At 44.2% G+C, this 14,885-nt stretch overlaps 1 protein-coding gene across 1 annotated transcript in view; it reads right to left on the reverse strand.

Moving 5' to 3' along the window:
• Positions 1 to 14,885, reverse strand: part of LOC138951633 (chromatin-remodeling ATPase INO80-like) — a 75,896-nt gene that overhangs the window by 32,562 nt on the left and 28,449 nt on the right. The window contains exons 14-17 of the mRNA XM_070323164.1: positions 13,771 to 13,884; positions 11,521 to 11,616; positions 10,840 to 11,042; positions 1,070 to 1,154 (exon numbers count right to left, since the gene is read on the reverse strand). Coding sequence (XP_070179265.1) covers positions 1,070 to 1,154; positions 10,840 to 11,042; positions 11,521 to 11,616; positions 13,771 to 13,884 — 498 coding nt within the window. The remainder of the gene's footprint in view (positions 1 to 1,069; positions 1,155 to 10,839; positions 11,043 to 11,520; positions 11,617 to 13,770; positions 13,885 to 14,885) is intronic.

The following is a 14,885-nucleotide window of genomic DNA, read 5'->3' on the forward strand; positions in this document are numbered from 1 at the left end:
GGCAGGAGACGAGCGAACGCTGGCAAGCGAAGAGACGCCAGCCACACCCGAGGGAAGAGAACGAAGCTCCGCTCTCGTCGAAGTAATCTCGGCCGCTAAAGTAGACACCTGCGAACTAAGAGATAACAACAAAGCAGCAACATCAGCGGATGCCAACCCCGGCACCACAGGGGGAGAATCCCCCTTAGCAGGTTTATTCACGTGAGCGGTCTTGTCAACCGGCTTAGCCGACAAAATGGCCGCTGTCTTGTCTACCGGCTTAGCGGGCAAATCAACAAACACATCAAAAGATTTTTTGCAAGAGTATCTTCACCAGAAACGGATTGTTTAGTCTTCCTAGAAGATTCTTTAGAAGAAGTGGGCGCAGCAGCTACCTTTTAGGCGTACACCTCTTCTTGGCATTGTCGGCCATGACACAACAAAGACTCACGAAAAATTTTTGAAAAAAATTTTGCAAGTCCAAAAAGCGGCCAACAACGCTGCCAAAATCAAGAATAAACAAGAACGACCTCACCCCAACAGCAGTAGAGAAGTCCAGATGCAAGAAGATACCAAGAGGAACAACAAAGTCAAAAGACTAAGTCAAAACGGCTGAAACAGCCGGAGCGTACATCAAATGCGACCAGTCTCACTGGCGCTGAGCTTTGGAATGAATTGCATATGGCGGTGTATGCGCGCGCATACGGAAGGCAGTCTCGTTTCCGGGCTGGCTTAGACACCCTTACGGGTCTCATGTCACTCTTTTTTTAGAGGCGCCTTCCTTGTTACCAAGGGGACGCGTACAGCGTTACCAGCACTGAACTAGGGTTAATTGCTATATGTGAGTTGGGTAAGATATGTAATTTAATGGCCAACAGTTGCATAACGGCAAAAATCTATAACATGTACATCTTGTAAATATTGAACAAAAACTATTTTTTGTCTCAGAATAAAAGCTGATCAATTGAAAACAAATTGGAAAATGCATAAAAGCTTGTATCAAGAATTTCTTCTGCAAAAAGAAAAAGTTTCATCTTGTGGCTACTGTTGATTGCTAATAGCAAGAAAATAATGAAAACTTTAGAATTACCTCTGCCATGCTGTTCTGGATGGGAGTTCCTGTCAGCAGCAGACGGTTTCGACAGTTGAACCCAAGCAAGATCTTCCATCGAGCACTGAGGAAACAAGAAGAGCAAACGCTCGATCGAGTCACTTTCGCAGTTCTGAATATTATATGAGGCATCAGATGGACAGGAAGAAATTGCTATTCACAACACAATACAGATGTAAATAATTTGATGTAAAGAATAATCCTATAAAGTTTGAATCAAATCCGATGAATAGTTTCAGAGATATGATATTTCAATTTTTTTCCTTCAAGACATACCTGTGACCTTGAAAAAGGTCAAAGGTCACCAAAGCAGACGTCAAAGTGTAGAGGTCACTGGGAGTCACGTTCACATAAAATTTGAGCCCGGTCACTTTTATAGTTTCCGAGAAAAGCCCAACGTTAAGTTGTGTGTTGCCGAACAGAAAAGGCTAGTTATCTCCCTTGTTTTTCTGATAACGTTCGTAAAAGGCTACAGATGTAAATACTTTGATGTAAAGAATAATCCTACAAAGTTTCAATCACATCCGATGAACTTTGTCAAAGATATAAAATGTCTAATTTTTCCTTTGACGCTGACCTGTGACCTTGAAAAAGGTCAAAGGTCAACGAAACCATCGTTAAAGTGTAGAGGTCATTGGAGGTCACGACTAAACAAAATATGAGCCGGATCGCTTTGATAGTTTCCGAGAAAAGTCCAACGTTAAGGTGGTGTCTACGGACGGCCGGCCGGCCGGCCGGCCGGACAGACTAACACTGACCGATTACATAGAGTCACTTTTTCTCAAGTGACTCAAAAAAAGCATTTATAAGTGATAAGAAAATAGTTTTCTCCTTGAAGAACACCACCTGAGTAAAAATTATAAAAGTGTCCTGTTGCTTTATATTAAAAAAAACTATGTCTGAAGCAAAGATTAAGTACAGCAGTATAGTGCAACAGCTTCTGCAAAGTCATCATATACAAAAAATGGTACTCCTACATCCAATCAACCAACCGTTTGAGACTTATCTTAAAGACAGAAAACTTGCTTGTTGTTCTCTCACATGCGAGAAGATTGGTTCCTCGTAAATCGAAAATTTTAATAAATAAATTTTCATTTGATTAATATACTTACCCAATTCACATATAGCAATTTACTTCAGTTTAGTGCTAGAACGCTGAACTACGCTTCACCCTGGTAAGGGGGGAAGTAACCCTAAAAATAGAACGGCCTTGACGGTTACATGACGCCAGGTCAAGGCTACCTCCCAACATGCACTGCGCACGCATGCTCTCGCCGCCATCTTTTATTCATTCGCTTGAAGCGCCCTCTTATTTTTCGGGGATCTAAAGCGGGATAGGCGGGAGGGACTTTACTATGTGAATTGGGTAAGTATATCAATCAAATGAAAATTTATTATTAAAATTTGATTAAATTACATATCTTATCCCAATTCACATATAGCAGATTGCTAATTAAGGTGGTGGGGTGCTCACCTTATGAGCTAGGCAACAATTGCCCTGCTGCTACCATCGCTGCTACCCCCTTGAATTGCCGAAAGACGGCTTCTTCTTAGGGTAAGGCGCGCCTCTTCCCCGTCCTCGTGAAGAAGAGCTGGCTTGTGCTGACCTGCCCCTATTCGCCGAAGAGGCGGAAGGTTTAAGCAGTCCATAGCTCTTGCTCTGAGGCTTAGGAAAGCCGTGTTGCGCTATCTTGGCTATAGCTAAATCCCGATCGTCCCGGGTTTGCTTGTGGAGCACGTCGAGAGACGGCTGTCCCAACAAGGCACCCTCCGTGAAAGGGGATAACTTGAGAGCCTCAAGCGTGGCTTTGTCTTGGATCCTGGAACCCGAGAGAAACGCTGACCTGCGCAAGTGCACTGAATGTGCATAAAGATGCGCAGAAAGACGCATTTGTTCGGCTGAAACTTAGGCCAAAGTAGCGAGCAGCATCGTTACGTCCTTTTCGCTCGCGTCCTGTCGAAACTCAAACGGTTCTAGGGACGTAGCGATAGAACAGGAGAGAGACCTGAGAAGTGTTTTTGAAAGAGACTCTAACTCTAAGTTGTATCTCCCTGTTTCTTCCAATGCTACCAGGGCGGACTCTGTATGAGGAACATATCTGTACTTATTGTAGCCATCTTCTCTGAGCGTCGCTAACTCCGGTGTTACCGGAAGTGGCCCTCTGCCATGCTGTTCTGGATGGGAGTTCCTGTCAGCAGCAGACGGTTTCGACAGTTGAACCCAAGCAAGATCTTCCATCGAGCACTGAGGAAACAAGAAGAGCAAACGCTCGATCGAGTCACTTTCGCAGTTCTGAATATTATATGAGGCATCAGATGGACAGGAAGAAATTGCTATTCACAACACAATACAGATGTAAATAATTTGATGTAAAGAATAATCCTATAAAGTTTGAATCAAATCCGATGAATAGTTTCAGAGATATGATATTTCAATTTTTTTCCTTCAAGACATACCTGTGACCTTGAAAAAGGTCAAAGGTCACCAAAGCAGACGTCAAAGTGTAGAGGTCACTGGGAGTCACGTTCACATAAAATTTGAGCCCGGTCACTTTTATAGTTTCCGAGAAAAGCCCAACGTTAAGTTGTGTGTTGCCGAACAGAAAAGGCTAGTTATCTCCCTTGTTTTTCTGATAACGTTCGTAAAAGGCTACAGATGTAAATACTTTGATGTAAAGAATAATCCTACAAAGTTTCAATCACATCCGATGAACTTTGTCAAAGATATAAAATGTCTAATTTTTCCTTTGACGCTGACCTGTGACCTTGAAAAAGGTCAAAGGTCAACGAAACCATCGTTAAAGTGTAGAGGTCATTGGAGGTCACGACTAAACAAAATATGAGCCGGATCGCTTTGATAGTTTCCGAGAAAAGTCCAACGTTAAGGTGGTGTCTACGGACGGCCGGCCGGCCGGCCGGCCGGACAGACTAACACTGACCGATTACATAGAGTCACTTTTTCTCAAGTGACTCAAAAAAAGCATTTATAAGTGATAAGAAAATAGTTTTCTCCTTGAAGAACACCACCTGAGTAAAAATTATAAAAGTGTCCTGTTGCTTTATATTAAAAAAAACTATGTCTGAAGCAGATTAAGTACAGCAGTATAGTGCAACAGCTTCTGCAAAATCATATACAAAAAATGGTACTCCTACATCCAATCAACCAACCGTTTGAGACTTATCTTAAAGACAGAAAACTTGCTTGTTGTTCTCTCACATGCGAGAAGATTGGTTCCTCGTAAATCGAAAATTTTAATAAATAAATTTTCATTTGATTAATATACTTACCCAATTCACATATAGCAATTTACTTCAGTTTAGTGCTAGAACGCTGAACTACGCTTCACCCTGGTAAGGGGAGAAGTAATCCTAAAAATAGAACGGCCTTGACGGTTACATGACGCCAGGTCAAGGCTACCTCCCAACATGCACTGCGCACGCATGCTCTCGCCGCCATCTTTTATTCATTCGCTTGAAGCGCCCTCTTATTTTTCGGGGATCTAAAGCGGGGTAGGCGGGAGGGACTTTACTATGTGAATTGGGTAAGTATATCAATCAAATGAAAATTTATTATTAAAATTTGATTAAATTACATATCTTATCCCAATTCACATATAGCAGATTGCTAATTAAGGTGGTGGGGTGCTCACCTTATGAGCTAGGCAACAATTGCCCTGCTGCTACCATCGCTGCTACCCCCTTGAATTGCCGAAAGACGGCTTCTTCTTAGGGTAAGGCGCGCCTCTTCCCCGTCCTCGTGAAGAAGAGCTGGCTTGTGCTGACCTGCCCCTATTCGCCGAAGAGGCGGAAGGTTTAGGCGGTCCGTAGCTCTTGCTCTGAGGCTCGGGAAAGCCGTGTTGCGCTATCTTGGCTATAGCTAAATCCCGATCGTCCCGGGTTTGCTTGTGGAGCGCGTCGAGCGACGGCTGTCCCAACAAGGCACCCTCCGTGAAGGGGATAACTTGAGAGCCTCAAGCGTGGCTTTGTCTTGGATCCTTGAACCCGAGAGAAACGCTGACCTGCGCATGTGCACAGCATGTGCATAAAGATGAGCAGAAAGACGCATTTGTTCGGCTGAAACTTTGGCCAAAGTAGCGAGCAGCGTCGTTACGTCCTTTTGGCTCGCATCCTGTCGAAACTCAAACGGTTCTAGGGACGTAGCGATAGAACGGGAGAGAGACCTGACGAGTGTTTCTGAAAGATACGTAACTCTAAGTTGTATCTCCCTGTTTCTTCCAATGCTACAAGGGCTGATTCTGTATAAGGAACAAATCTGTCCTTATTGTAGCAATCTTCTCTGAGCGTCGCTAACTCCGGTGTTACCGGAAGTGGCGCTCGTGGTAGAGAAAAAGTGTCTATGAGATTATGTGGCATAGAGTTCAACCCGAACTTCCGGCTAGCAGCTTGCCCGACGTAAGAGGTTGGCTGTGCAGAGGCCAGCCACGGCTGTGCCAATTCCGGTGCCTGACTGTGCGCTGTTAGAAAAGGCACTGTGTCCAAAGGCACATATCCCGAACAGGAATTCTTAGCCAGAATCTTAGACATTTCATATGCCACTGAGGGAGGTTCACGAAACTTAAAAGTTTGTGTTTCTCACTGTGTTGAGCGAAAATCTCTGACAGCAGAAGGTGGTGGTGCAGTCAAACTTGCTGCTGAAACCACTCCTTCCTCAAAGTATCTTGAAGCTACCTGTGCTGCCAATGCTACCACATGGGGAAGCTTGTCTGGTAGCCGGAAATTGGGATCTTCGTCCGTAGCGGAAGCCCCATATTCCGATTCTCCTACCGGAAATTCACCGCCATATTGACTAGTATTGTCATAGGCAGTGTCAACCGGAAGAGAGGTAACGTGACAGGCATGTCCTCTGCTCGTATCCTCTCTGGAGAGTACTTCCTGCCCCCTGGGTGGAAGTGTGGAGCGCTGTGCCGAGGATGCTTCCGTCGAGCAAACCGGCACTTGCGTGTCTCCCGTTATAAGTACAGGCCCCTGCAAGTCGTGATGCGAGCAAGCCTCCTGTCTTACAACTTCCTGCCCCCTGAGCGGAAGTGTAGACCGCTGTACCGATGTTGCTTCCGTATAGCAAACCGGCACTCGCGTGTCTTCCGTTTTGAGTACAGGCCCCTGCAGGTCGTGTTGCGAGTAAGCCTCCTGTCTCTTAACGGCTTCCTGCACCCGTGGCGGAAGTGTGGACCGCTGTACCGATGTTGCTTCCGTATAGCAAACCGGCACTTGCGTGTCTCCCGATCTAAGTACAGGCCCCTGCAAGTCGTGATGCGAGCAAGCCTCCTGTCTTATCACGGCTTCCTGCCCGACGCCGAGCGGAAGTAGGGAACACCCGTGCGTATCTCCCTGTGGGACAGTCACAGTACCTTTATTGTAGCTGTTGAATCCGGAAGTAGATGCATGGTGAGAGAAACTCATTCCGTCTTCGCCGGAAGGTTGTTCGCCGTGAACATCGGCCGATGTAACAGTGGCCGACGGAGCTGCCTTACTCTCGACCGTGAGCGAGCGTCTTCCGCTCCTGCCTGAAGGGAGAGCAAATGTTCGCTCGCAGAGCGCAATTCTGACAAAAACATGCATCTCATTTGATCGCTAAATGCTACAGCAGTCCCTCTCATGAACGGACACCCTTGGGCCATAGCAAAACTGTCCCTACATTGCAGGTGTCCGGTCACGGGAGGGGTGACCACACCACCCCCTCCCTCATACACTCACACAGAGACACAAACAACAGGATTGAGTCTATGCTAATCACTTCTTGTGGCTACTAAACAATAACAATAAACTCCTAATACTTCTTTAAACGTTCTGTAAAAATGATTTGGATGAAAAGTGTTGAAAAGAAGAGATAAAATAAATCCTCAAGGCAGTGAACACACTCACCATGCACTGACATACGAAAGCAGCCACACAAACACAGCACAGAGGAGCGTGTGCAGATGCTTTGCAAGAATAAGCTTGAAAACCAGTTTGAATAAATAGCAGCAGATAGAGCTGCATGTCATAATCATGTAATTTATTTTCTTCTTGTCTGGCTTTATTGACTGCATGCCGATCATGTGGCATGGCAGTGACTTTTCACTCTTCAGTCGGAAATACACTGTCAGACCTGCCTACCCCTGAAATGTGCCATGTGTAGTTTTGGGTGTGAAAATAAGGCAAATGTGTAGTTTGGCAGGTGAATGTGTAGTATTTCAATTCGATCAACCCAAACCCCAAAACAGAACAGTTACTTATACCGTACTAAAACAAACACTCAACACTCCAAACAAAACTATTACAATGTGAACAATACTCCTCATACAAATACAAACAAAGCCCCCACAAAAATACAAGCCAAGCATTTGTTAAGAAAAAAATTATTAACTAGTTTGGAACATTTGATTTGTTAAAAAAAAAGCTATGTTGAGGGGTATGCAGTTCATATACAGTGGGACCCCCTATTCAAGACCTGTGACAATCTGAGAACATCAAGTCACAACAAGAAGAGCAAACGCTCGATCGAGTCACTTTCGCAGTTCTGAATATTATATGAGGCATCAGATGGACAGGAAGAAATTGCTATTCACAACACAATGAGTCACGTTCACATAAAATTTGAGCCCGGTCACTTTTATAGTTTCCGAGAAAAGCCCAACGTTAAGTTGTGTGTTGCCGAACAGAAAAGGCTAGTTATCTCCCTTGTTTTTTCTGATAACGTTCGTAAAAGGCTACAGATGTAAATACTTTGATGTAAAGAATAATCCTACAAAGTTTCAATCACATCCGATGAACTTTGTCAAAGATATAAAATGTCTAATTTTTCCTTTGACGCTGACCTGTGACCTTGAAAAAGGTCAAAGGTCAACGAAACCATCGTTAAAGTGTAGAGGTCATTGGAGGTCACGACTAAACAAAATATGAGCCCGATCGCTTTGATAGTTTCCGAGAAAAGTCCAACGTTAAGGTGGTGTCTACGGACGGCCGGCCGGCCGGCCGGCCGGCCGGCCGGACAGACTAACACTGACCGATTACATAGAGTCACTTTTTCTCAAGTGACTCAAAAAGTAGGGACTGGGAGTATGTGTATCAACATGAAGGCAAATTTGCATATAAACTGAACAGGTTTGCGTCGGCAATAATAATAATATGGCAGGTCATTGCCTCTGCTCTGGTTATCGATCTCTCAAAAGTGAGCTTGTCTTGGTCTTCTTTCCCTGGCACGGGTTTCTTCACAAAACAGTCCAATTTTTCCTCTGCTTTGGTCGGGATTTCTCGAATTCCTCATGAGAAGTGCTTTTCTTGTGGCGGTTACACGGTCGTAAAGCCCACTGTGCTTCTCTGAAAAAGCCGTGTTGCACACAGTGCAGTGGGCAAAATGCTTCCCTTTTCTCCACGAAACTAGGCATGGATGCTCCTCATAGTACTTTGGCAGAAAAGCCTTGCTGGGAGTTTGACCAAGCTTCTTTTTTTTTGCTCCGTGGCGGTTGATCGCCAAAGTCTTCTGAATCCGTGTTCGTCGCTGTAGCCATTTTTTTCCCTCCAGAAAGAATGAGCTACGAAGTGACCGCGTTCAGAAAAGTATGTGCTGAAACGCCCGCGATAGTTGTAATAACAGCAGCAAGACCAACTGACTACGCTACTCTCGCGGGCGCCGGGCATGTTTTGCACGCAGTACACAACCGGTTAGTACAAATTATGGATCGGAACTCGCTCGCGTTTTTGCGTTTTCAAAATGTGTAGTCGAAACGAAACGTTTGCGTAGTATAAGACAAGAATGCGTAGTTGCGTAGTTTGGGGACCAAAATCGTAGTTTACTACGCTCAATGTGTAGTGTAAACAGGTCTGCACTGTACATAATACAGCTCCCACTCTCCCTCACTAATGCCTACCCCAAGCCGTGACTGATGCTTGGAAATTGTGTGGAAGAGTACACCTCTCTATTTCTCTCCAATGCTCTTCCTGCTGACATGCAGTGACACCGGACACCCCACAGAGTTTAGCCAGCTACCCCTCCACCCCCCCCTTCCCTCACTCTCACCCCCTCCAACCATGTACTGTTTTGGGCTGTGGCCAGAGAGGCCAGCTGCACTGTTCACTCCCAGTTGACTGTGTCGTAACTTTTGACAAAGCAAGACAACTGAAGGGTTCACAGATTAGGCAACAGACTCACTGGTCAAGGCTGAGGGGAAACAAGAGTATCTTGTCAATGAAAGAGGTTACACACAGACACACGATGCTGAGAACTGTGGCCGGTTTTTCACTCTCTTTCGCTCAGGACCTTCATCGACTGTGGTTTCTGTTGTTTACGTCCAACAGACAAGAATAAAGAGCACAATGCAGTTTCATGTTGGCATCTTCGCATGTACTCCACTCCTGATCAAAACTCCCCCCCCCCCCCCCTCCTGATGGGTACACGTGCACTCAAGTTATCAGTGACTGTCATCACGCCATTGCGGCTGTGATCTTTGTACCAAGAGCCGGACTGCTCTGTTAACGATTTTGTTGTGGTGAAAATTTGACGATGGTCTGTCCGTACATTGGAGGTATGACCTGCTGTTGGGACCAAAAATGAGTGTCCGGGTCCACGTTTTGCAGGTGTCCGTTTAAGGGGGGGGGGGCAAATATAGAAGGAAAACACTCCGTGCCGAGCAAATGTGTCCGTACATGTCAGGTGTCCGCTCACGCCGGGGGCCGTACATTGCAGGGACTGCTGTACAAACATTACTGGCAAATCTTCCTTCTCTGCTGTTATGCTAGCCTTAACCGGCGCTGTCTTGCATTCTTGCTTCAGCGCCGGCATTATCGGCTCTTAGGATTTTCAATTTCTACCATGAAAGTATTCTGAGAAATTGGCTCGAAAACAGTAACTGTAGGTTAGAACCCTTGGGCTTCTTAGCCGCTTTCTTAGACGGAGACTCTGTATTTGCTACCTGTCTAGAGTTGGGTTTCTTCTTCCCACTGTCCGCCATACTGGCGTTGGTCTTGCAGACGAAAGTAAACAAAGACTAACTCGTGGCAAACGAAAGCAAATAATACAAGAGAAATAGGAAAATTCTCACCCAATCTCAGCTAGAAAGCTAAGATACTGACGTGAAACCAGGGTAAGTACTGCCAAGAAGCAGTGGGCTAACAATAACCCGAGCGTAATCCAAAAACACATCCTTAGACGCTCTTGCTGAAAAGTAGAATGAATAAAAGATGGCGGCGAGAGCATGCGTGCGCAGTGCATGTTGGGAGGTAGCCTTGACCTGGCGTTGTCATGTGACCGTCAAGGCCGTTCTATTTTTAGGGTTACTTCCCCCCTTACCAGGGTGAAGCGTAGTTCAGCGTTCTAGTACTAAACTGAAGTAAATTGTTATATGTGAATTGGGATAAGATATGTAATTTAATCTCACTTACTCTTGTTATCGTCTATACCTAGATAGTTAGCCAAACAATCACCACTGACATGTGGACTCAACTGATCATGGCGTCACCACAAACGGTCAGCTCCGATGGGCATAGTTTCGAAAGGAAGCAGATGCTGCAAAATTAAAGCTCATACAAGCTATGCTCGCTAAACTCCACATATCATTCACAGTTGTATGGCTCACTGTTTCAAAGGGGCAAAACTCCCCAGAAGCCAATAAGCCCCGAACATAGTTTTCTTATTATAACTCAATTACTCATGTAGCACAATAACGTCTTTACTTTACAGGGCTTGCGTCCCACTGTTTCTCAGTCATTTCCTAACACGGTCTATCGGCCAAAGATGCCCTGAGACCCACCTGGACGTGCTCTTGATGGCCTGAGCCTCGTCCAGCACCAGGTACTGCCACTTGATGCGCTGGAAGTACTTGACATCCTGAATCACCAGCTGGTACGACGTGATCACGATGTGGAACGAGGCGCTCCGCTGGTGCAGTGACTTGGAGTCCCAGAACTTGCGCATGATCTTCCGCTCCTGGGTGTTGCCCCAGTAAGGCACCACCTGTGTGATAATAAAAATGTAACACCCTGTAATATCAACTGGTTTGTGATCAACTAGTATTAATACTAAGCAACATTGACTGTACAGTGTTCTCCCTGTCAGACATATCACCACCTGTGTATAGATAATGACATGTAACGGCCCACAGAAAAACTTACTGTTGATCTTTCTCTAAGTCCAAAATTTGAGGAACCGTAATATAAACAGGTATGTGATCTTTACCAGTAGTAATTCTAAGCAACATTGATTGTACAGTGTGCTCCCTTTCAAACCTATCACAAAACACAGGATAGTCAAAGAAAATCTATATTTGCCACTTCCAAAGTTTGTTTTGTCCAAATCACTCAATCAAATTAGCTTCAACTTGATTAGTATGGCATCCACTGGGCAGTGCAGGACATTAAATCAACTCTCTTCTAAGTTGAAGTTCATTCAAAATCAAGAGTCTAGACCCACGTTTCTAAGCACCAGTGCTTACCTTAAATTCAGGAACAAATCTGGTGATCTCCTGTTGCCAGTTGTGTAGAGTGGACGCAGGTGCAATCACTAGGAAGGGACCCCAGATGCCTTGTGTCTGAAACACATTTACAGTAATACTTGTATGCACTGCAGACTCTGTGCATGTGTACATATAATCACACCTTTGAACTGCCCCTCAGTCAGAACAGAGATGTAGAGGTTACACGCCGAGTCTCAGTGATTATTCAAAATAATGGTCGAAGTTAGCGGATCATGAAAAATGCGAGCTTTAGCGAGCTTTTTCATGACCGCGAACTGAGACCATTATTTTTTATAATCACTGAGACGAGGTGTGTAACCTCTTTATTCCTCCTTTCTTCAGTTATTCAAAGAAAAGAGGAGTTTTTTGCGAAAGTTTGATCGAATCCTATTCACTCAACCAGTCAACCTGCGCAGGCGATCGATTAACTCATTCGAGGCGCAGCTAAATTTCCCCTGTGTTCCCTGCCAACGCGCGATTTAGAGCCATTTTGAAAAAAATATTAAAAATCAACAACACAAGATAACCTTACATACCTTATGTTTTTGCAAAGTTTGAAACTTACTCTTTTAGAAAATATATGAAACATTTGAAAGTACATACCTTTTGTTGTCTTCATATCCACGCAAAATATCCAATTTGAAGCAAAACAAAAAAACTTTCTACGTCATGGGTTCATCATACACAATGTCATGATCGACACTTGCATTGCCCGAATCATCACCCAAATGATCGTCCATTGGCACAAAATCGTCACCAGAATCTAAAATATCATCTCCACTATCATCATCACTGAGGTCAAGATCAGAACCGTACTGAATAACACGTTCTAGCACTCTTTTCAAGTTACTACGTCTCAGCAGAACGATCCGCCATCTTGGAAAAGTCAAAACACGTGGGTCGCACACCGTCAACAAAATTTTTATTAATCCCAACAATTTAAGGGAAGGAACTGTTTACAGTGAATGGTACCACTGTAGACAGATAGAAGTTCATTGCAGGGGTTGTTTCCCTTGGTCAGCAGGACCGTTTACACCGTTAAAAATTCGTGATATCCGTCGGAACTCAAGTGCCGGCACGCAGCCAACGCTAAACACAGATGTCGGAATTCCAGTTCCGACGCGCCTCGAATGAGTTAATGCGCGGTTGTATAGTTCCGTGCAAATCATTCCATTCTGTTAACACTTTTGTCAGTTTTCCTATTTTGGACTAAAATCAAGTACACAGATATGCTGTTATTCTGCTGTGGCGGCAAAGGCAGATATTGTGTGTTCTGTATATGTTTTGGTATCGCTTAGGATAATGTTCTTTCGTCAAATGAGACTAGCAGACGAACTTTTGCACCCGTGTTCCAACGTTAAAAACTGTATGAAGTTCAGTTTTCTGGGGAAAATAGTGTATGAAACCGCTTTATGTTGTTTAAATTGATGAGATGTGTGCATTTGGTTGCGTGTGATCTGTTTATTAAATGAAATATTGTTGAAAACTGACCGTCGGATTGCAGTCTTGTTGTCGAAGAAACTGAGTGAAAAGAAGGGGAACTACTCTTGTCGCTAGACAAAGTATGAGTTACTTGCCTTGGGAAATTGCTTGTGATGAACGCCATTTGAGCACGGCAGATCTAGATTCAGAAAACAACCGAACTCATGGATTTTATATGGAGATTCATGTGTTCAGGCCTGTAGTTGTTAATTTAAATGCGGTATGTTTGTATTGTTTGCTCCAGAGATGTATACTTCGTACATTAGAGCGTTCGGAACTTTTCAGTCGCAAAAAATAGTACCGAAACAGAACAACTTCCCAACCCATTGCACTATCGAGGATTCAGGCTGTTGCTGGGTCGTTATTTGGTTGGTTGCTGGGTCATTATCGAAAAATAACTAGCCCTACAAGTTTACAGAGGTAAAGAAGCAGAGGGGGGAATAATGTAAGTAATCAAGTGGAATAGATTTAGAAAGGGAAACAAAAAGAAAGCATGAGAAGCAAGTGCAGCAGTTGGCCTATCAGCTATCTATACTTTTTAAAACAGGGAAACACACAACGACAGACTGAGACTCAGGATGACATTGAAACACAAAAGCAGTCGTTCACCTCGTTCATGTCTTCACTGTGACTTGGGTGAAAGTATGTGACAGCTTTTGCTCAAATTACATGCTCATTTGAGCTTTCTGCCAATGAAAATACATGTAACATCAAACAGAAATAGAAAACAAATGAGCAGCAACTAACCTCACAAAGATTTGCGAGGAAGGCAATGCTCTGGACAGTTTTACCCAGACCCATCTCGTCAGCCAGGATGCCGTTGATGCCCTGGTTGTACAGGTTTGCCAGCCAGTTCATTCCCTGGGGACACAATACAAAACTACACCCACAAGTCATAATTCAGACCTGTTTACCCTAAACCTGAGGCAAGAGTACTTTTTCAAAAAGTTGAGTGTATTTTTGAAAAAGTTGGTGTACTTTGCAAGCAAAGCCATATGGGCTAGAGAAAATGTACACGTGGGTGCAAACGTGTTTGTGTAAGAATAGCATGTCTTGTGAACATCTTCAGAATTTAACTCCTTCCGATACAACAGGAATAAAACAATTTTATTTACCTGTCAGTTTATAACATTATAACCAGTGTCTTCCAAGCAGATTGATAATGAAAAGATGAAGTTCATCAATAACATCTGCGGTTGACAGTGGTAAGTTCATTTTTACAATCATCTCAGAAAACATTGCTTCAGCACGGACTACAGCCTTTTCTTCTGGCAGGATTTGCTTTGCGGGAATGAACTTCATAATTCCTTGGCAGCTTTCAGCGGATTTCTTTGCAGCAACCTTGTCCATGTGAGTTTTGGAACTGCAGTGTCGTTCGATGTCATATTTCCCAGCATGGGCAACGGAGAAATCTGATTTACAATACTTGCAGTGTGCATGACTTTTTCCCATAGTAGACTCCACAATTCCTGGCTCTTTCTTATATTTCTCCAAGAAAATCTGGTGCTTCTGCTGTTTAGACTTGGTACAGTCATCCGAAACTGGCACCTTTTACCGCTTCATTTTTCCACGATTGTCCAGACGATCGCACGTGCCAACAACTGAACAAGGTTTCCACAGCTGAAGACTCGCTGTCATGGTTATCTCCCTTCGACCGAAACCAGTATCAGTTGTTCCATCCCGTAATCAGCACACCAACACCGGAAAACGTATTCTAGACTTTTTCTTATGCGTATTTTGTGCGTGTGTCGCGTATTTGCGTACTGATAATAATTTGGCGTACAAAATACGCCCAAATCGTACTGGTAAACAGGTCTGCATAACTAGTAGGACACTTTACTTTCTGAGATACTTCCCGACAT

The sequence above is a fragment of the Littorina saxatilis genome, linkage group LG17 (assembly GCF_037325665.1).
Source record: "Littorina saxatilis isolate snail1 linkage group LG17, US_GU_Lsax_2.0, whole genome shotgun sequence".
Taxonomy (NCBI): domain Eukaryota; kingdom Metazoa; phylum Mollusca; class Gastropoda; order Littorinimorpha; family Littorinidae; genus Littorina; species Littorina saxatilis.